The sequence below is a fragment of the Dipteris shenzhenensis genome, chromosome 8, assembly GCF_047967505.1.
Source record: "Dipteris shenzhenensis isolate YYH24624 ecotype China chromosome 8, Dip_SZ_1.0, whole genome shotgun sequence".
Classification (NCBI taxonomy): Eukaryota; Viridiplantae; Streptophyta; class Polypodiopsida; order Gleicheniales; family Dipteridaceae; genus Dipteris; species Dipteris shenzhenensis.
This window is the reverse complement of record NC_141603.1, coordinates 42,347,201-42,367,015: the sequence shown is the minus strand read 5'-3', so window position 1 is coordinate 42,367,015 and position 19,815 is coordinate 42,347,201. Positions and strand designations below refer to the sequence as shown.

Sequence of the window (19,815 nt, the reverse complement as noted above, 5' to 3'; positions counted from 1 at the left end):
TTGAGCTCCAGTGGCGCTCCAAAGTTCCATAGATATCTGTGCCGAGCTTGAAAACACACCACCAGCTTTGCATTGCTGGGATCGTATGCACAGAGCCTTAGGCCCTTTACACACCAAAGAGTGCCTGCCCATCATAAATGGGGGAAGCCAATTAGGATGCTCCATTGGTGTAGATGGGCGCTCCCCCCTTTACACACATCAAAAATTTAGGGGAGTCCAAAAGGTGAGTCAGATGCCACCTCGTGCCCATGATAAGAGATTTCGTGGGCGCCCAAGTTTGGGCACCCATTTTTCAACCAATCAGATTCAAGTATAGGATCATTTCCCATAGAATGCTTGGTGTGTAACCCCCTTGCTCATTGAAGACTCTCCAAAGCTTTTCTTGGCCGCCCAAAAGTTGGGCACCTCGGGGCACCCTTTGGCTGTGTGTAACTACCCTTAAAGTGCGAATAGGCTTACCTTAATACCCCTTCCGAGAAAAACCCTAACCCTCAGTAGAGCCTAAATTAGCCATAAATCGTTCATTTCCCGTCTTGTGGGAGTGGGAGGAGGAAAGTTCGCCGTCGCTTGCACTTGATTCACTTCCCCACGGTAGATCCCGGTAAGTTTCTGTAACTTCTGACGTTGCAGACCGGGACCATATGCGTTCAAACGGAGGAGTATCAGCTGGTCGACGGGAGCGGAAAGGGGAAGAATTCTGTGAGAGTGCGTGGGAACGGAACAGGAAACCTCGGGGGATTAAAATCACTTCTGTTGCAAAGCGGTTGAAAAATCATATCTATTGCAATGACGGAAGTAAGCAACAAGCGGATGAAAATCATATCTATTGCAATGACGGAAGTAAGCAACATTTGGAGCTATAGATGAGTTGAAGATTTGCGAGACAGAGTGCGAGAGAGAGAGACAGAGAGAGAGAGATGGATGCATTTAGGCCCCCCCGGGCTGGCAGTGTCCATGGTCCCTTATGCCCTGCTTGTTTGGCACCTCATTTTCCATTTTGTCCTCCCCCTATTCCTTTCGATCGCCCTTACCTGACACATGGAGCACTTCCTTTAACCCAGCCCTTCGGAGGCCCTCGTCCAATTCCCGAACTTCCTTTCAGAGGTAATCATTTAGGCGATCCCATGCCTAGTCTGGCAAATTTTCCTCAAGGACATAACCCACCTTTTCCGGATAATTTTCCAACAAGAATGGACCGTTTTCCCCAGATCTTGCAAGACCCTCCATTGCAATTCCAACCAGGGGAGTCATTTTTCCCTGGCTCTCACTTCCCGGGAAGGCGTCCTCAGTTTCCCCTCAATCCAGGTTTAATAGGTAGCGATGCTGCCGGTCATCGGATGGCAAATAGCTGGATTGAACTGGAAAGGGAAAGAGAACATCAAAGGTTTCTTCAGCAGCAAACGAGGTTCCCCGCCCTAGGTATAGAATCAGCTGATTCAGACAGAGGTTTTGATCTCCGAGGTCATGTCGGTCACAGAGCAGGTGAGGGGAACCAGAGTAGCAAGTACGTGAAGACTCCAATGACTGATGTTGGAAAGTCGATACCTATCACAAAAGCAGCGAAACCGTCAGTCAATTTGAAAGACGGATCCTTAGTGCCTGAAGAAGCCTGTCTGACGAATATAGGGGATTTGCCAGAACATAGGGTGCAGAAAGAATCCCGCAAGACTGGGGATGGCTTAAACAGTGATGGCGTTCAAGATAAGCGCTGGGGAAGCAAAGGTCGTTCCATAGATGATCAGAATTCTGTTGAAGAGCCCATCAATGATGTGCATAGAGGCAGACAGCCACGGAGCCAACACTCAGAGGCTAAATGCTTACCCCAGGCCAAGGAATCCGTACAAAATAATGCTGCTGGACCTGATCCATACTCTGAAAGGAGTTACTTTCATCTCGGGGGACAATCGTCTATACCAGAGGATATGGATGTCTCTAGGGCTTCATATGCTGGGCCTGGTAAAGTCAGCTTTGGCAAGAGTTTTGAGGAGAAACCAGTTTCTCAACAGAAGCGTAACAGACTGATATCAAGGGAAGACGAGCTTTTGGTAGAACATGGTTTGCAGACCCCTGAGAGCAAACACCCACCTTCAAGAGAAGAGGAGCTGATGTTTCAACATGGTCTGCTAGTGAAGCCTTCTGAAAGGAGGGAGGATGCAGAAGTGGGAGCAGATCTAGCGGTTAAGCCTGCTGTCCAGAAGAAGAGTCTGAAGAGAAAGCAACCAATGACTGCAGACAAACCACTACCAGTCAAGCATGGGTCAGAAAAGAAATTGTTCCAACAGGAGCCTATGTCCCGTGAAGAGGAATTGTTAATCGAGCAGGGTTTGTTAGATGATGAGTATCCCAGTCCAGGGTTCCCTGTATCCCCTACGTGTCAACCTTTTGTGGATCAAGAACAGCGTGTGAAGGGGCTGTCCACATTGCCGAACAAACGAGGTTTGCCTGAGGAGGATCCGATGATATCTTTCAATCCATCAGGATACCGGCACTCCTTTTACCAAGGGAAGCTGGAAGGTGATATGACGAGCTTGCATCATCGATCAATGAGTCTGGAGCATGGGGACAAGCCTCGATCACTACATGCTGTTCAAAAGATGCAACCTTTCAGATTGAAGAATGAAGGCATGCACACCTGGGAAGACCTTCCTGAGAGGTCTTCCATTGGAAGATTCTCAAAGAATGTTGAGGAAAGGGTACCGAGCTGGTCTGCTGAAGCATTTCATAAAGCCGAAGACTTTTCAGGTCTGTCCATGCTGCATGAAGCTTTAATAGACACAGGTGGAAAAGGTGGTTTAGGTGAAAGCTCATATGCAAGAGCTCGGCACTTTGCAGAAAGTGGACGATCCATAGACCTTCATCTTGCTGGGCAAGCTGAAAAAGTGGATCGGCACAACTTGGAAGATACGCACAGACAAAAATTGCAAATACAGTATGAAGAATGGGAAGCAGAGCAACAGCACATGGAAGCTCTCAAGAGGGCGCAGGAACTTGCTCGAGAAATTCAACAGCGAGAGGAAACCGGTTTTTCACAATCAGTTCCACCCCAGGATGCCCCGTTATCTCAACTTCCCTCTGGCAAAAGAGACCAATTTTATCACTCTCAACAACTTCCCCATAGCCATAATGAGCAGATACAAGTACGACATTACAGCTCTCAGCTACAACCTGAGATCAACATGCCACAACAAAATCTGGTTATCAGTCATCTCCTTTTCAGCCCGCCTGTTCGTAGCAGAATTAGACCTTTTACAACCTTGAATTCAGAGTTTCAACCATTTTTTTGAGCAATCTAACCTGCGGTGTCATGTTTATATATATTCAGGAACTACAGCTGCAGAAGCAAGTATCAACAAGTCAGCAAAGTCATAACCAACGGCAATCACAAAACGATTTCCAGCCCCATCAGTCTCTTTATCACATGCCATCCTCTCAGCAGCAGCATTCTAAGGTAGATGTAGATCTGACGCCAGAGCGGCGTGAGCATTCACAGCATAAGCAGCTTTATGAAGGGTGGCAACCGCGGCAGCATCAAGATGATTTGGACCAGAAAGATCGACATCTACTGTCAATTTCCCAGCTACAACATTCAGCACCACAGTTGCAACTGTCTCACTCAATGGCTCTATCTCCATACATAAGTAGTCTTTCTCATCAACCTATGACCCATCCGTTGCCCCCACAACAATTGCAACTGCCTCCGCAACTGCAACAACAGCAACAGCAACATCAACATCTGACTGAACATCATCGGCAGCAGTATGGGAAGCCCAGTGGAAGTGCTGTATCCTTCCCTCAACCAAACGAGCAACGTGCAGGTATTGATGGTCTTCCAGTAATTGCAAATCAGACCAGCCAGTACCCATTGAGTGCAGCCCAAGAGCCGCATAGGAGGGGTTTTCCTCCACTTCCACTTACAGCTTCTGCTGATCCTCCACCCCCTAATTCACCGCCGCCTCCACCCCCTTCCTCTGGCCCTCCTCTTCCCCCTCCGGATGCACCTCCACCCCCACCTCCAGTTTCTTCCTCATTCCTGTCTGCAGGGCCTGCTGCTTCAAGCTCATCACTTTTGCAACATTCTTTTGATGGGCAAGGTCATTCTCAGAGTTTTCAGCTTCAGCAAAACCATAATCCACCCTTGCAAATCCAAAGCTCTGGGCCTAGGGAGCTGAATCGCTTGCAACAAATGGTAAACAACTACTTTACCATGACAACTTTAGATATGTGCCCATTGCCCTCTTGAATGGGTAACTTCAATTTAGTGCTATGTGAGATGCTGTGCCTGCCAATTCTGCATATATCTTGACAGTGTCAAGATGCATGCTTGTTTTTTTTAATATCTTCTTTTTAATACTTCTAAATCTGAATTCTTATTCAGCTTTCATAGTATCCTATCATGATATTTTACGTGTAGCCTGCAACTTGTGGCAGGGAGTACATACATCACAGCTGCCTCCGAGTCATTTTGGAAATCAACTTTCACAGTTTCCTTTCCAGCCCCCTCAGCAACTGGAGAAATCTAAAGTTATTGATGCTGTGAACGTATTCAGAAACCCTGGTCGCATGACCAGGCCAGATCGGTTTGTTGTAATCCTTCGGGGCCTTCCAGGTTAATATAAAACTTTGGCATGATACAATGAAGAGCAATTTCCCATCACACAATTTTCTGCTGATAATGAACTTTAAGAAACTAATATATATGTCCATTGTCAGGCAGTGGTAAAAGCTATCTAGCAAAGGCATTGCGTGATGTGGAGGTGATGAATGGAGGCAGTGCTCCTCGAATTCATTCCATGGATGATTACTTTATGAGTGAGGTGGAAAAGGTAAGTCATGCATGTTTTGATTGCATCGATGCACCTCCTTTTTGCTTTTTTTACCTTCAGGTTTTTGAATGTGGTCTATTGTTTTCAAGTATGACGACGACGAAACTGGCACAAGCAGGCTGAGGAGTAAGAACAAGACAGTCAAAAGGGTGATGGAGTATTGCTACGAGCCAGAAATGGAGGAGGTAAATTCAGTCTGGATGTGTCTATGCCTTCCCTCACTTGATATTCACATTGGAAGGGAATGGAAGATGGCTTTCCTATTTGTTTGTATAGATGAATGCATAGGGCGCACCATAAAAAACTTAAGGCACTTCTGCTTTTAGCTTTTCCTTCTCACTTGGCCCTATTTTGGCCTCTATACAACATCCCCTACCAAAATAATTCTCTCCTCAAAATTGCAAGAGATGGTCAAACACTTGGGCTTCCTTCGGCAAAATGGACATGCTCCATTGTGCATGCTCCTGGTGAAGAGGAAAAGTGGATGTAATTCTCAGCAGCAGCTTCAGCACCCACAGTTCCTCTAGCCTTCAACATTATAATCAGCCTATTGGCGTCTCAATACAGTATTTCAAAGGCTAATTATTCGTATTATGGTCTACACCACACACTCGCATGCAAAGCACATGTGTTTCTATCTCTCCTTCATTCAGTTTACACTTCCACTTCAGTTCGTCATTTGACAGACTTGTGAGAGTGTAGCAGCTTGTTTGTTACATTGGTAGCAGAGCTTAGTTAAAAAAAAAAAAGGGGGGTGGAGCTTTTGAGATTGAATCGTGAGGATTTCTAGTGCATGGTGGCAAAACGCTTTGACAAATCAACTGCACTGGTTCTGGCGAGAATGAGAGGTGGCATATTCTTCGAAGAACTCCCTCCCATCTCAGAAACACATATCACACCCTGAACAATGATGTTGCAAGCCATGATGTAGATGTAGTCAGTAAAGGGCACCATGTGAAGCGAAAGAGCAAATGCTTGAGCTTCAGTTGGCCAAAGAGGAAGAGGATTGGGAAGATCCCTCCTTGCTTAAGAGAGCAAGGAAAGATATGATATAATTGCTTGAGAAGCCAAGATCAAGATCAAGCTTTACTCCAAATTTTTGATATAGTGAAGCCGTTACATGTAAAGCAAGTGGCGCATCGACCAATATGATGTGGATCGAGAGATTGCCTAGTACAACTGGGAGGCCTTTATTAAAGACATCAAATTCATATTTTTGACTTCTTGGTATGTGGACCAGCTCACGTCCTAGCTCGTCAACTTGACATAGGGAGCCAGTGAGTTAGTGAATCACTACACGAATTGCTTCACTTAGGTAGCAATACAGTTACAGAAAGTCTAGGAAGACAAAAGCAAGAAATTTCGCTATTGTCTTAGGTTAGACCTTTAGTCGCATGTCCACGCCTTTAGACATGAGGAGTACTACATTGCCTATGAGCTTGCTTACAATTTTGTTGCGTAAAATGCATCAAAGTTTGTAGGCTACCATGCTTGTTTAGAGTCAGTCCTTGATGCCCAGGATCGATAACATTATGGAACGGCTCAATGACATAGATATGCTTTCCGTATTGACAAGGGCCCATATGAGTTTGTGGCGATGCTCTTTGGATTCATTGGAGCACCAACTTGTTACGGATTTTCAGAATGTCGATTGGCAAAAGCGTGCATTATTTGGATGGCATCCTTTTTTTTTTGAAGAATCTAGGTATGTATGTTCATGGGACTTTGTCAAGCCCACAATAGTTATATTAAAGACTAGGCCGAAATTATAGTATATATCAATGATTTGCTGCAGGAAGTCAAAAGTGAGGTTTTGAAGGCATTTAATGAGCTCAAGGTGGCCGTGACCATGGCCCCATACTCGGCTTTGATCCAGGGGGATCAGCCATTTGACGTTAAGATTGATGCCAATGACTGAGCTATTGGAGCAGTATTGCAACAAAATGGTTTTTTCATTAAGGGACACATGTTGACTCCTAGTCGATAAATGTTATTTAGTCTACGACAAGTAGCTGTGTAGTTATCCACACCCTCAAATCATGAAAGAGCTTTTTATCATGGGTTCACTATTTGACCATTAGGCATTATGGGGGTTGCAGATCTTGCCAACAGCTAAGGGGTCCTATTGTCAGATTCGATGCAATTAGACATTTCAGCATTTAGGGGGAATGATTGAGAACGTCCCAGGAGCAAAGAGCATGGTGGCCATTGTTTTCAAGAATCCACTCTCCCTGATATGTGGAACCAATACCATGATGATTGAGGGTCCTAGAAGTCTTTGTTCAAGTTCGTCTTGGATGATGAGCTTGGCAATGACGCTATGAAGATAAGTAGTTCTTTTACAAATGCATGCTTTGTGTTATCTTAGTTCAGGCCAGCTCTTTTGCACGACTCAACGATTGGTGCACACCAAGGTGTATAGGGCACCTTAGAGAAGATCGAGAGAGCTCTTCTAGCTACATCTTGGGAGTGAGGTCCATTAGTATGTTGCTCATTGTGAGCTCTACCAACAGGTGAAAGTTGCTCATGGGAATTTGCCTAGTTTATTGTAGCCTCTTGAGATTTACCCTTAAAGTAGATCAACATGGATTTGGTCATAGAGTAGCTTTGGGACTAGGAAGATATATGTGGGTTACCAGATTGGAGAGATTCAGCAAGTTCGGCATGTTTTCATCCCTTGCAAGGGTACAATTGATGCCCAAGACACGGGCGCCTATCTGAAGGATGGGAAGCTATGCCCATTAGTTTCCATTGATCTAGAACCTGGTTCCACACCTCCATGTAGAGCTCCCTACTGAATGAATCGTAGTGAGGTGGAGGAGGTGGAGCTACAAATCACAAAACTTTTGGATAAGGATTAATGTTTGTAGCACCGGTGTCCGTACTATGAAGGACCGTTGTTTGAGGATACACATTGACTGAAGGTTTTTGAATATTAAGAGCTGTTATCCAATTCTTAGAGTGGATGATCAAGTTGATGTGCGAAATGAGCGATAGTGTCGACCTTGTCGATCTTATATTTGGGTATCACAATGGGAGAATGAAAGAAGAGGTCGTACACAAGACCACCTCTCCTACAGGCCATTCTGATTTTGTAGTGATATGTCTTTTGGTCTCACAAATGCACTTACCACCTTCTATAGATGTATGAGGAGGGTTTTAGTAACAATATGTAGGAGTGTAAGGCTTCAGGAAACTGACTTTTCCTCAATCCTAAGAAGAGCAGGTTCTTGAGGAATAATTAAATAATGCAATCATGTATTCTCTGCCAAAGGAGTCATAGTGGAGAGAAGACTATCATTATCCACGAATCGGCAACTTTGAAGAATCTTTATGACTTGAGATCTCTCCTGGTTCATTCGAAATTTTGCAAAGATTGCTTTTCCATTGACTACCCTTTTGAATAGCGGTCTGTTTATTCTTGGAATGAGATACATCAGCTAGCATTTAAGAATTGGGCAACTGTGCACGCTCTCATATTTTGGAAGCATTATTTGAATGGATTTGAGGTGAAGGCTGATCACCAGAACATTAAGCACCTATTTTGTTAGTGTCTGGTGTCTACTAGACAAATTAAATGGGTTAGATATTTTCAATATTTTGACATCTTATGTTGGAAAACTAGAAAGGAGAATGTATTGGGTATGACTTTTTTGAAAAATGAGGCTTTGCTTATTATGTGAGGCTTACCTTAGCAAAGACATGCTTTGCTTTTGCTCTAGATTTCAAATTTGCTCTCTTCAACGCTTAAGCCCACATGCAGCCCTTCTGTATCGTCTTGGATCTAAATTGCAATCCCTCTTTCACTCTTCCTCCCTCCAATTTGCAAAGTCGCATACATCTCTTGTGAGTGTTTTACCTGCTGGAAACCAAGAATCTCAGCTAGGAAATTAATAATGAGGCTGCAGCCGATGTAGTGCTCAGCTTTCTTTCTCAACGTTCTTCATCTGCTTCCATTTCTTCTTGTATCATTGGGTATAAACGAATTTTTGGCCATGGATTCTCTCCCGAATCCGTTTGATCCTAGCTATGCGACCAGATGGGTCCATGCAGCAAATTGTGTATGTGTAGCGATTGTTATATTCTTTACTGGTGTAATTATCTTAAGGGCAAGGCTTTCACTTGATACTTTCTCCAAAAGCCCTTGACATGGGCTTTTGGAGAAAACCATGGCTTTAGCATAGCAGCACAATATGTTTGTTTTGGTGTTGCCGGTTAATTACAAGCTTGAGGTGTTGTGTGACTCCAGAGGCCAAGCAGAGAGGCAAAATTCAAAGTAAAGGCGCTCAAGGAGGAGATGAGGAAGCTCAAGCACGTTTGCAGCAAATCACGTTTATTTTGGTTTTGTCGGTTAATTATAAGCTCGAGGTGTTGTGACTCTAGAGGCCAAGCAGCTCGCCAAGCAGAGGAGGCAAAACACAAAGTAAAGGCGCTCAAGAAGGAGATGAGAAAGCTCAAGCACGTGGCAAACTTGGGTGGGGTCGAAAGGGAAAATGTTGACCTCAAGGCCTGAGTCTAGATTTTCGAAGCCCTAGGCAACCAAGCCTTGAACAAAGTTTCAGTGTCTAGAGACAAGCTCATTAAAGTCTAAGCTAAGTTCTCCAACAAAGTGTTGACCTTTTTTGAAGGAATTCATCAACAAAGAGATTGGCATTTTGTGGCTATTTCTCTCATACTCTTTGCAATAATGCTAGGTTGGAGGCTGGAAGATATGAGATTGCAAACTTGGTACAGTTGCAAGCATCATTATGGGGATATCAATTGAAGAAATTGATGAGTTAGAGCTCTAAAAGGGTAACAAAAGGTGTATAGAGGATGCAAGAGTAGAACAGCCCCCAACAAGGCCATTAGCAAGCTATATGTCTCCCCTTTGAACACACGCATGGATGCACGCAAAGGCGTCTCTGTAGGTAAGTCATTCATCTCCGGAGTGCCGACAGAAACTCAGTACGAAGACTTTGTATAAATGGATGCTCAAGTATGTGTGGGTGTGTGGATTTGTATGTGTGAGAGGCTAGAGCATATGTTTATACTATAGTCTACACCACTGTTGGGTGCTAATGACGTCAGTGGGGATGTCATAGTAGCTAGTCCCTGTATTCGTGATGGAGTTTATGGTTTTCAACCTTATGAGTGACTATCACGAGATTGAAATTGCACTATGTTGTGTTTTTGGAGGATGAGTTTGGGCATGTTCCTAGACTCATCTGGGTATATATAAATAGTCATCAGTAGTTGGACGAGACTAGAGCACTTGATGGAGTTGCGCCAGAGGAGGCTTATTGAGTTAAAAACATTCTCTAAGCATTTTTGTGTTTTGATTCTAAAGACATGCTATATCCTAGATCAAATGAGAAAGAAATCGGATTAAAGTTGAAGGAATGTATCTTCATCCGATAAAAGCTGTAGATCCAACTACCAAGAAGGTTGTGTTGAGCAAAGAGGTCATCAAGAGCCAGTGACAACAGTTTCGAATATTCTAAGCGTGCCGAAGTCAAGAGACAAGGGCAAGGGTATCTAGGGACCTCCCTCTGCTCATACAGATGGGGACTCACACGATGATGATGCTTGAGTTCTTTGGACTCTACCTCCCTCCAAATCTTTGCTGAAATGGTATATCCTAGGTACCAAAAATTCATACAGGTTCTAGGTGTTTAAGATAATAACGAGGAGACTTTTTGGTGCAAGAATTCTATTTGATAGACTTTCCCGAATTAGTGACATGGGTGTGAGACATTCTTGATGAATCCAAATTGAGGATGGGCACATGTTGGATGCATAGCTTTGGTATCACATGCTGCAAAGCTTCGTACTTTATCGGAGGCCAGCTAAGATCTCGAAGAGGATTGGAAACCATGCAGTAAGAGATTAATTCCGTTTAGAGCAACCAAGCTTTGGGACCTTGTTTCACGACCACCTAAGAGGAAGGTCATAGGTATCAATTGAATTATATGGCAAAGTATACGTCCAATGGCACTTTGAACAAATTTAAGGCTAGGTTGGTGGCAACAAGGTATTGCTCAGGAAAAGGGGTGCACACATGCACGCACGGATGCACGTAGAGAGGACTAACAGTTAAATCTTAAAGCACATGCTGCTAATGCGAGTTCATCTTCTGTTCTTGTCATCTCATCTTATGATAAGAAAAGAACAAAAATGGAGAACTTGAATCGTATCCAAAAAGAAAGAACAATCTGTGCTTCAATTGCGTGTCGATCACTTGTGAAAAAGAGTAAGACATCAGTAATGAAGTCATCTCTTTGGTTGAAATATGGCCATTGGATCGTAGTCATGCTGAGGAGTCCTTGCTTGTGGTATACGAGAAACTATAATGCTTGTGCGACATCATTGGCTGACTGCCAGCCCATTTAAGGCCTGACTCTGGGGCTGCAAAGAGTGCAGCCATGAGTCCATATCCAGGGCAAATGAGCTGGGGAAATGCGTAGCATGCAGTGGGCAGAGGCCGATATATATAGGCCTGCAGATGGCGGCAGAGGCCATCTCCAGTCAGCACTCTGTGTAGCATGTCTGCTAGTCCAGCCATATAAACAGGGGCAGCAACAGACTGGGTCAGCCCAGTCCGTAACAGGTCAGTTGAAACTGGGATCTGGTCGGCCAGATCAGCAGTCTCGTCGGCCAGACTGGAGGGCTTTGCAGCCCTATAAAAGGCCCCCCTTGCGGGACAAAATATTAGTTCATTGGAGCATCAGCCCTCACCTGTATTGGGCACACATACAGCCTGTGGGAGAGTGCATGTGTGTCCAGGAGGGTGCAGTCAGAAGGGAGCAGCTAATGAAGCCTGTATGAGGCACTCGGTGATCTAGGAGGAGTCTACAGCAAGAGTTCAGCAAACAGAGCCTGCCTCATTCTAATCCACAAGCTTGGGGTTCCTATGGATTATAAAAAGCTTTCATTCTACCTCAGAGGTTATATCAACTCAATGAGATTTTTTTTCATGCACGTGTTTGGTCTCAAATTCCCACCTTGCCTAAAAGCTTAACACTTGTTGTCGTACCGACCGTTCTAAAGAATAGACCCTTTGGTTGGCTTTTGTTGTGTGGCGATGTCGATTGACGTAGGAGGAGGTGAGCGTTGGTTGGTTGGTAGAAGTGGGGGAGCTAGAGAAGAATTAAGAGTGGGCATTCCATAACAAAACGTGAGGTACAATGAGTGGGGGGTAGACTGATATAGTCCCCTCTACTATATCCTTTTAGTCCTCTCTAGGCCCTACCACTCCTAATCGATTTAGTCTTAACCCTCACCAACTTGGTCCAATCTAGGCCTTACAAAGAAGTTAAGAACCCAATACATGGTTACATGTGCATGTGCTCTGTTTGTGTGTGTGTTTTGCTTAAATATCATCAGAACACGTGTCTATCTTGGACAAAAGAAATCCTGAGTGGTACTTGTTATGATATGTGTATTTGCCAAGTTCAAATGCTCACAACCTAAGTGTGTGTTTGTAGGGACTGATAAGAACATGAGCCTTGCATGGGTATGGAGAAGGATATAAGCATTGCTTTTCTTATGAGTTTTGTTTTGCGTCCAACTACACCCCCTTCGCCCCTGCTCTTCACTCGTGTGCTACCTCTCTTTCTCCCATGGATTATTTAGCAAGCTCAATGATCGTATTTTTGAGGGTCTTTGTTTGTAGACATCAAGAGATTCTGGAATTGTTTGAATCCCAGCCGGCAGTTCAAGGTTGGGTACCAACAGGACTTAAGACTTGCTTTTCTTCCTTCTAACACACACACCCCTGCACACTCCCTCCCTTCTTTCTCTACCTCTCTATGTGGTCTTCTTTTTCTTACCTTCGTCTTTCACTTATTCTCAGATTGGATACATCCTTTCCTCTTTGAACATATATGTATTCATGGTGATTTCCCATTGCTGGGGTCTTTACTTTCAACTCATTGCTTTGCAAAACTTATACAATGCTGTTATTGGCTACTGGCAGGGTATTTGAACTGAAATGTATCTTAGCCCAAAAACCCTTTTGTTATGTAGTACTTTGTTTAGAAAACTGCAAATGTTGTCGCTGTACACTTCCTTATGTTAGTTCAAAATTTATTGGTCGAATCCTAGCATAGCCAGGTGTATTACTAATGTGTTAGTGTTACTGACGTTGGTGAAGTGTACCAAGGTTCTAGACAGTACTTGTCATCATAGCAGCATTTTTTTATATTCTGGGATATGCTCCTTTTTAAAAGAAAGTTTACTTTCATGAGATGTTCCAATTGGATCATGTCAGCGTAAATGATATTCTATGTTGTGATGGACCAATGAATGTACCCTTCTTAACAGGCTTACCGTGCCAGCATGCTCAAAGCTTTCCGAAAGACGCTGGAGGAGGGCATGTTCAACTTTGTAATTGGTATGAATCTTTATGTTGGTTTTTATTACCCAGGCTGCAAATATAATTGTCGTGTTTGTATGACGGTTCTTGATCTAAGTGTGAATATTTATTGAGTGGCGAAGGGCCTCAGTGGTACTCTTATTTGAATAATGAGCTCGCTAGTGGACAGATGAGTTTGTAGGGTTAATGCCTCACTCCCTGGCCATAAGTGTTCTACAGTGATTCCTGAACTGTTCCTGGAAGAGCTTTCAATATGCTTAAGGGTTTTAGGAGTTTTGTTTTCATTTGTGCTACTGCATTGTGATTGTGGGAAGTACGTATAATAATGTTTCCTACAGAGTCAGCTTCCTCAATGTATGTGATAGTACCACCAGGCTATTTGCTAGTGGTAACGTAAAATTATAGGATACATCATCCTCGGAGTATTTTCTTTGGGCTAACCGCGGATGCAGTGCTGCTCGGACTATTGACCGTCTTGGTTTCTGGCATGTGGGCCTCATCTTAGTGGATGACCGCAATGTGCTGGTAGCTGATTTTGCTCAATTTTGGGCAGTTGCCAAGGTATATCCTCTTGTCTTTTTTGAATTGAGTACACTGCCTGATAGAATATGTGCGCCTGTCTTCAAACACTGTCTTCCTATAACCATTGTGTGTATTCAAAAACAGGTTGAACCTTGTAGGTATTTCAACAGCCTTAGGTCATACCTACGCATCTTACAGTCTGCAGTGATCGATCCATTTTCCCTTGATTGTTGCTATTTTCTGTTGAGAAAGTCTATGAAATATTTGCAAACGTTGAAGTGTCCGTATTACAAAATTGATTAGCAATGGTTTTTAGGACTGCCCATGTTCAATTAGAGACTAGATAGAGTTAGAGATGGAAGTTAGTAGTGCTTTCATATGCCTTTCATGAAAGAGCAACTTATGCCGATTAGTAGGTTCAACACTCAAATGCAGGGTCAACATTGGGAGCATGGTCGTCTTTTGGCTTTGGTCTTTCTCTAAAAATACAGTGTGATGTCCTTGGGAGACTTTTCACTCCTGAATCAGCATGTTACTAGCAGAAAGGGTTAAGTATGATGGCGGTCAGCTTGATATGATCTTAGTATGCCTCTCTTTCTCCACGAATCCTTGGTGTAGCTCTTCAATGGTTATGTAACGTTATTTGCAAATGTATGAGCTCCTATTGTAAGCTTTATGGCTATCTTGTTGTGATATTTTCATTGCTGAGTGTTGAAGTATAGGTTAGATTTTGGATAAGCTTAGGGGGAATCTAGTGTCCCATCGGTTTGAATAGTGGTCAACAGAGTGCATCAAGTATTTTCGTGTTGACAATCTAATTTTTTAAAAATTTGAAGAATTTGTGATCGTTTGAAGAGCGGGTAATGAATGCCATATCTTTTTTCCTTTCTTTCTCAAATGCGTAGAAGATGTAAATGAGCTTAAACCAAATAATTGATGACAGTTTACTTCCGAGCTATTAATTATAGATAACAAGTTTAAGTGCAATTGAGAGGTAGACAGATGCTTAAATAGTATTGTTTTTACTGGCCAAGGTTTCGTTCTTCAGCAGTAGGTTTATAAGGAGTATCAATGGATAGAAAGGGTAGAGCAGCCCTGATTCTTGTCCCCCCAAAAAAATAGAGTTGTCCTATATCTCAAGTGGTTGTTAATATCAAACACCAAGTTTAAGTTGTTTAATTACATTTGAAATTCAGACTATTAAGGCAGATGTCTCGTAATGATTTCAAACCCCTATTCCCTACTGTGTACAAGCTCTAAAGGTACCTACCCACTGTTGGGTGCTGCTGACGTCATTGGGGATGTCATAGTAGCAGTCCGTGCAATGCATGATGGAGTTTATGGGTTTCAACCTTATGAGTGACTATCATGAGATTGAAACTGCACTATGTTGTGTTTTTAGAGAATGAATGTGGGCATGTTCCTGGATTCATCTAGATATATGCTTATGCCGTATTAACAGACATGCAACTTTCACATTGTGAAGTTTTCGTCCATGTTGCGGCGTGCTGGTATTGCGATAATACTTTCTATCTTAAGTGGTGCATTGCCCTATCAGCTAGATTTAGATGCTTGTTTGGGATAGACTAAAATGAATTCACAAGCAGTTGTAGCTTGAATGAAGAGATTTTGGACTACTTTTTGATCAGCCTTCTCCTTTAGTGCTAGCCTTCGTCATGGCTGAGTCTGCCTCACCTCCGGAGTGCCGACAACATAAACTCACTACGAAGACTTTGTATAAATGGGTGCTCAAGTATGTGTGGGTGTGTGGATTTGTATGTGTGAGAGCATATGTTTATACTCAATGTTGGGCGCTGATGACGTCCATTGGGGATGTCATAGTAGCGAGTCCCTGCTATGTGTGATGGAGTTGATGGTTTTCAACCTTATGAGCGACTATCATGAGATTGAAACTGCACTATGTTGTGTTTTTAGAGGATGAGTTTGGGCATGTTCTTGGATCCATCTAGATATATGTACCTACCAGGAAAGGCTATACATTAGTTGGATATTGGCTGGCCAAGAATGAAAGCTTGCACAAGGATGATCAGATCCTGATGAAGTATCTTTTACTTTCCTGCTCCAAACTTATAATCTCACTTTTTCCCATAATTTTGGAAGATTGAATCTTAGAATGTAAAAGAAAAGCTCTTGAATTTCTTGTTGAGAACTTATGATTTAACTTTACTTAAAAATTAAATAAATTGGACACCTTTTAAATCTTGAATAAAAAAACTTTTTGTTAGAGGTTGCCAGCTGAAGATCTCACAAAGGTGGAATTTTCTTTAGAATTAAGGAATTTGCTCAACATTTTGATGATTGATTTTTCACTAAACGTTGGATGGACACTCTTTTGTTTCACTAAATGCCCAATATGTATAATCAGATTTTTGTTCGATTACTATGTAGCTTTCCAACTTCTACATCTTGGCTGAATGTACCTTCATGTCATGCTTTCTTTGTCATTCTAATGAAATCAGTGAGACAACTTTACCTTCATTACTTTAAGACCTTTAAGACTTTTTGAGATCTACCCAAGTTTTAACGGTAATGGAAGTGTTATTTACCATCGTTTATTTTTGGACGTTGATCTCTTATGACAACTCCTTGAATGTATTGGTTTAAATATCATAAATGATCGTATTGTGTGGGTTTTCCTGAAAATTTTTCATATTGCCAAATATGGGCTGATTTTTACCTACTGTTGCGCAAAGGATGTAATGGCAAGAAAGGGTGTAGTGTGTTTGGATCTTAGATCACATAATGCAAGATTTAAAACCAAAATGGCCCTTTACCAATTGTAGCAAGATGAATAGAACCCTCCCCCCGTCCCCTCCTCTCTCTCTCTTCTCCCTTCGGTCTTTTGGCCTTAGCATAACTTCTACCTTTTGTCTTATTATTGTGACTTCATGCCATGCTCGCCCAATCATTTTAAAGAAGTCATGTACAAGGCGAGATGATTGATTGTTCGTCAATTGAAGGCCTTAGGAAGAACGGCATCGACGCTTGATGTGTTAGCTAACTTCTATCTTTCACTAATGAATTTGAGTTTATGTATAACGATTGGTCTTATAAGGGATAATTGTGATTGTTCTTCTTAAAAGGAGGTTTTTATGTCTCAAGCCTTTTAAACGTGGAAGATTTTATGTAGAAAACTTCAAATTGTTTTGGTAGAGGAATTCGCTCTTATGAGTTTTGTGAACTTAAATTATACAACAAGTGGAAGTTTTGGCGGGTTCTTAGATCTTTAGCATTACTCACTCTTGGTGATGTCTATGATAAATGAGAACAACTTCCTTGAATATCATAAGAATGCCTTACGTCCACATTTTTGACATGGCTGAATAATAAGTAAGGAGATTACTTCCTTTTATCTTTCAACTTAATAAACTTAATCATCTTGCTTCTTTAAAATGGTTATACATCAAGAAAAGTAACGAAGAAATTCCAATTTATTCTACGTTGTAGTTGCTATATCTTTGGCATTTTGTTTTGGGTTTGTTTAACATCCGTGAATGTAAATATAAAAGTTAAATGGGGAAGCCATGCTTTTGCTTTAATAAGTAACTTAAGATCTCTCTCTCTCTCTCTCTCTCTCTCTCTCTCTCACACACACACACACACACACACACGCACGCACGCACGCACGCACGCACGCACGCACGCACGCACGCACGCTCGCTCGCTCGCACTCACTCAAAGGCATTTTTTTGGGGGTGAAAACTAGTTAAGTCATTATATTTACAAAAAGCGTCCCAAAGAAGGGGACAATTTGCTACAAGTATTAGAAGGCTTCATTATATGACAAGAAATCAGGATAATCCAAGTCCCGCGCATGTCATCACGATGCACAATAACTGATATTTGGCAAGAGAAGGTCACCAAAGACCCTATGATTGCTGTCCTTCCATAAGGTCTATGGTGCCTAGTAACGAACCCAATAAAAGAAGGATCATCTCCTTGCCTCATAGGATGGAAACCAAACAGCCAAAAATTCTTCCCAAAGGAAGCACTGGGCAAACGAGCCTGAAGCCGCTGTTATAGTAGTAGCAAGAAATCTTGACACGTGCACACATAAACATGCACATGCACATACACATAGTTCTTCTTCTTCTTCTCCTTTTTTGAGGTCTCATTGTTGTTATTGGGCTGGTTTTTATACCTTAGTAAGCAGTGGGGTCACCCAAGAGATTTTGGAATCTTTGCATACCTAGATGGCAGCTTATGCTTGGGTGCTGATGAACAACTTACCATAGCCTTGCCGAAAGTTGTTTTTCGTTTCTACTTTTAGCGTTGTTACATATCATTTGTAAACTCTCCTTCTCACTCTCCTTTGCCACTCTCTCATTGTTGTTTTGTTCCTAGAAAATAAGATAATTTTGTAAGATTGGATATATTGTAGTCTTGTGAAGGTATATATAGATCACCTTTAAATGTGGTGGTTTGAATATCGATAGAAGGATTTTGAATTCCTGAAATTTTTGTGTGTATAAGATAGATTGGCTCAGGAGGATTAGAATGGATATGGCTGACATGATTAGCCAATAACAATCCAATGCAACAATGAGAGCTGCATTGCATTGACTTCCAATATTATGATTCATGCATAGATGGTCCCACATAGAGGTGCAATATGACTACATTTTGGCGCAGATCTGGAGAAATAATTTCAGCTGCATTATGGTAACCCACTCTTCTGTCTTGAGCCTAACCCTACTTAGTTTGTGCCTAACTTGGGTTATGTATTCACCTGGGCGTAATGCCTTGTGCTAGGGATCGGTTAAATTGGTGTTCAAGGGGAAATTTTGGGTAGTTTCTAAAGCCCCGCTAAATACAGCTGTAGGGGTAGGTGGCTTGACCCTTACCATTGGGCTATTGGTTTTTGTGGTGCCTGGACTCCTAAGAGACATCCCGTTCAGTTAGTTTCTCAGCTAGATCCGTTATTAAGGTTTTTAAAGGTTTTCTTGACTTTATCTTCTACCATTTTCTGATGGTGTGTTTTATGGATGATTCAAAGAGCTCCACTGTGAGGCTAGTGACCATTACTCTTCTGTCTTTCTACCTGATTTGTAGTAGGGACAGTGATGAGCTCATTCAAGGTCGTTAGTGTGGATATCTGTTCTGGGAAGGTATCTTAAACATGTGTGAGCTGCTCATTCCTTTTGAATTGAGTGCCTTAACTTGCTTTACGTTATAGCACCTTTGGCTACATGCTGTCTGATAGGACTTGAGGCTAGATATTGTTCCCATGGAGGTCAAGGCAAACGTGCCAATATCTACGATGCTCTCATGCAACACTTGGAACAAAATTCAAAAGTCATCCAAAGTAGGTATGACTTTAAGAGTACAAAACCTGGTCGAAAGCCTAGTGCTACGTTTCTCGAAGAATGTCTTGTACTCATAGTTTGCAAAGCTACAATTTTTAAAGGGTATGTACAAGTATAAGTTTCCAAAGCAGTTTCATGTGGGGTACAATTATAAAAAACGATTTAAAGCTCTTAGTTTTTTAAATATAAATTTCTGTGTTCATTAAACTATCTGAAAGCATTTAGTCACAGCAAAGGGATGTCTGAGTGATGTGAAGAATAGTAGCATTACTGAAGCTCGAGAAGTGCTGTTGAAAAATGTGTCTAAACTTTTACATTTTCCAGCGAGTGATAGCCTTGGAAATGTACTTGAGCAGTGTTAACGTCCTTCAAACAAAGTGAGATCAATGAATTAATAGGAGAATTGCTCTATTGCATGGGACACATGCACGAATTTTGATTTGCAAGCTACAGGCATCAGCTTACCTGTTACAGATTGTTCTTTCTTAAAAAGAAAAAGAAAGAAAGAATTAAGTGCATCTTTAGGTTTATTGAAATTGTTTCCTCATAATGTTCTATTTGGTTTGATTGCTTGGTTTTGGACAGAGATCTGGCTATGAAGTATATGTACTTGAGGCTCCATACAATGATATCACGGTAACTTCCTTCTCTGGGATAACTTTTTTTGTCCTTTGTGGGAGGGCATTGGGGAATGAGATTGCCGCATTGTGCCAATTGTGGTTCTTGTTTTGTTGGTCATGCATTTCCTGAATTGTTCTATGTCTATTTTGGAAACCAGTCAAGCAGC

General features: G+C 42.2%; 1 protein-coding gene across 3 annotated transcripts in view; it reads left to right on the top strand.

The window, feature by feature from the left end:
* Positions 1-525: 525 nt before the first annotated feature.
* The window catches only part of LOC147899535 (P-loop containing nucleoside triphosphate hydrolases superfamily protein), a 33,001-nt gene continuing 13,711 nt past the window's right edge, over positions 526-19,815 (top strand). Inside the window, exons 1-8 of one of the 3 annotated variants that reach the window (XM_087377885.1) lie at positions 526-3,137; positions 3,323-4,186; positions 4,429-4,606; positions 4,711-4,823; positions 4,913-5,008; positions 13,128-13,197; positions 13,685-13,740; positions 19,614-19,664. In XM_087377885.1, coding sequence (XP_087234011.1) covers positions 918-3,137; positions 3,323-4,186; positions 4,429-4,606; positions 4,711-4,823; positions 4,913-5,008; positions 13,128-13,197; positions 13,685-13,740; positions 19,614-19,664 — 3,648 coding nt within the window. In that variant the 5' untranslated portion in view covers positions 526-917. Of the gene's footprint in view, positions 3,195-3,322; positions 4,187-4,428; positions 4,607-4,710; positions 4,824-4,912; positions 5,009-13,127; positions 13,198-13,684; positions 13,741-19,613; positions 19,665-19,815 lie in introns of all 3 variants that reach the window. The other 2 variants (XM_087377884.1, XM_087377886.1) reach the window with 2 other exon arrangements.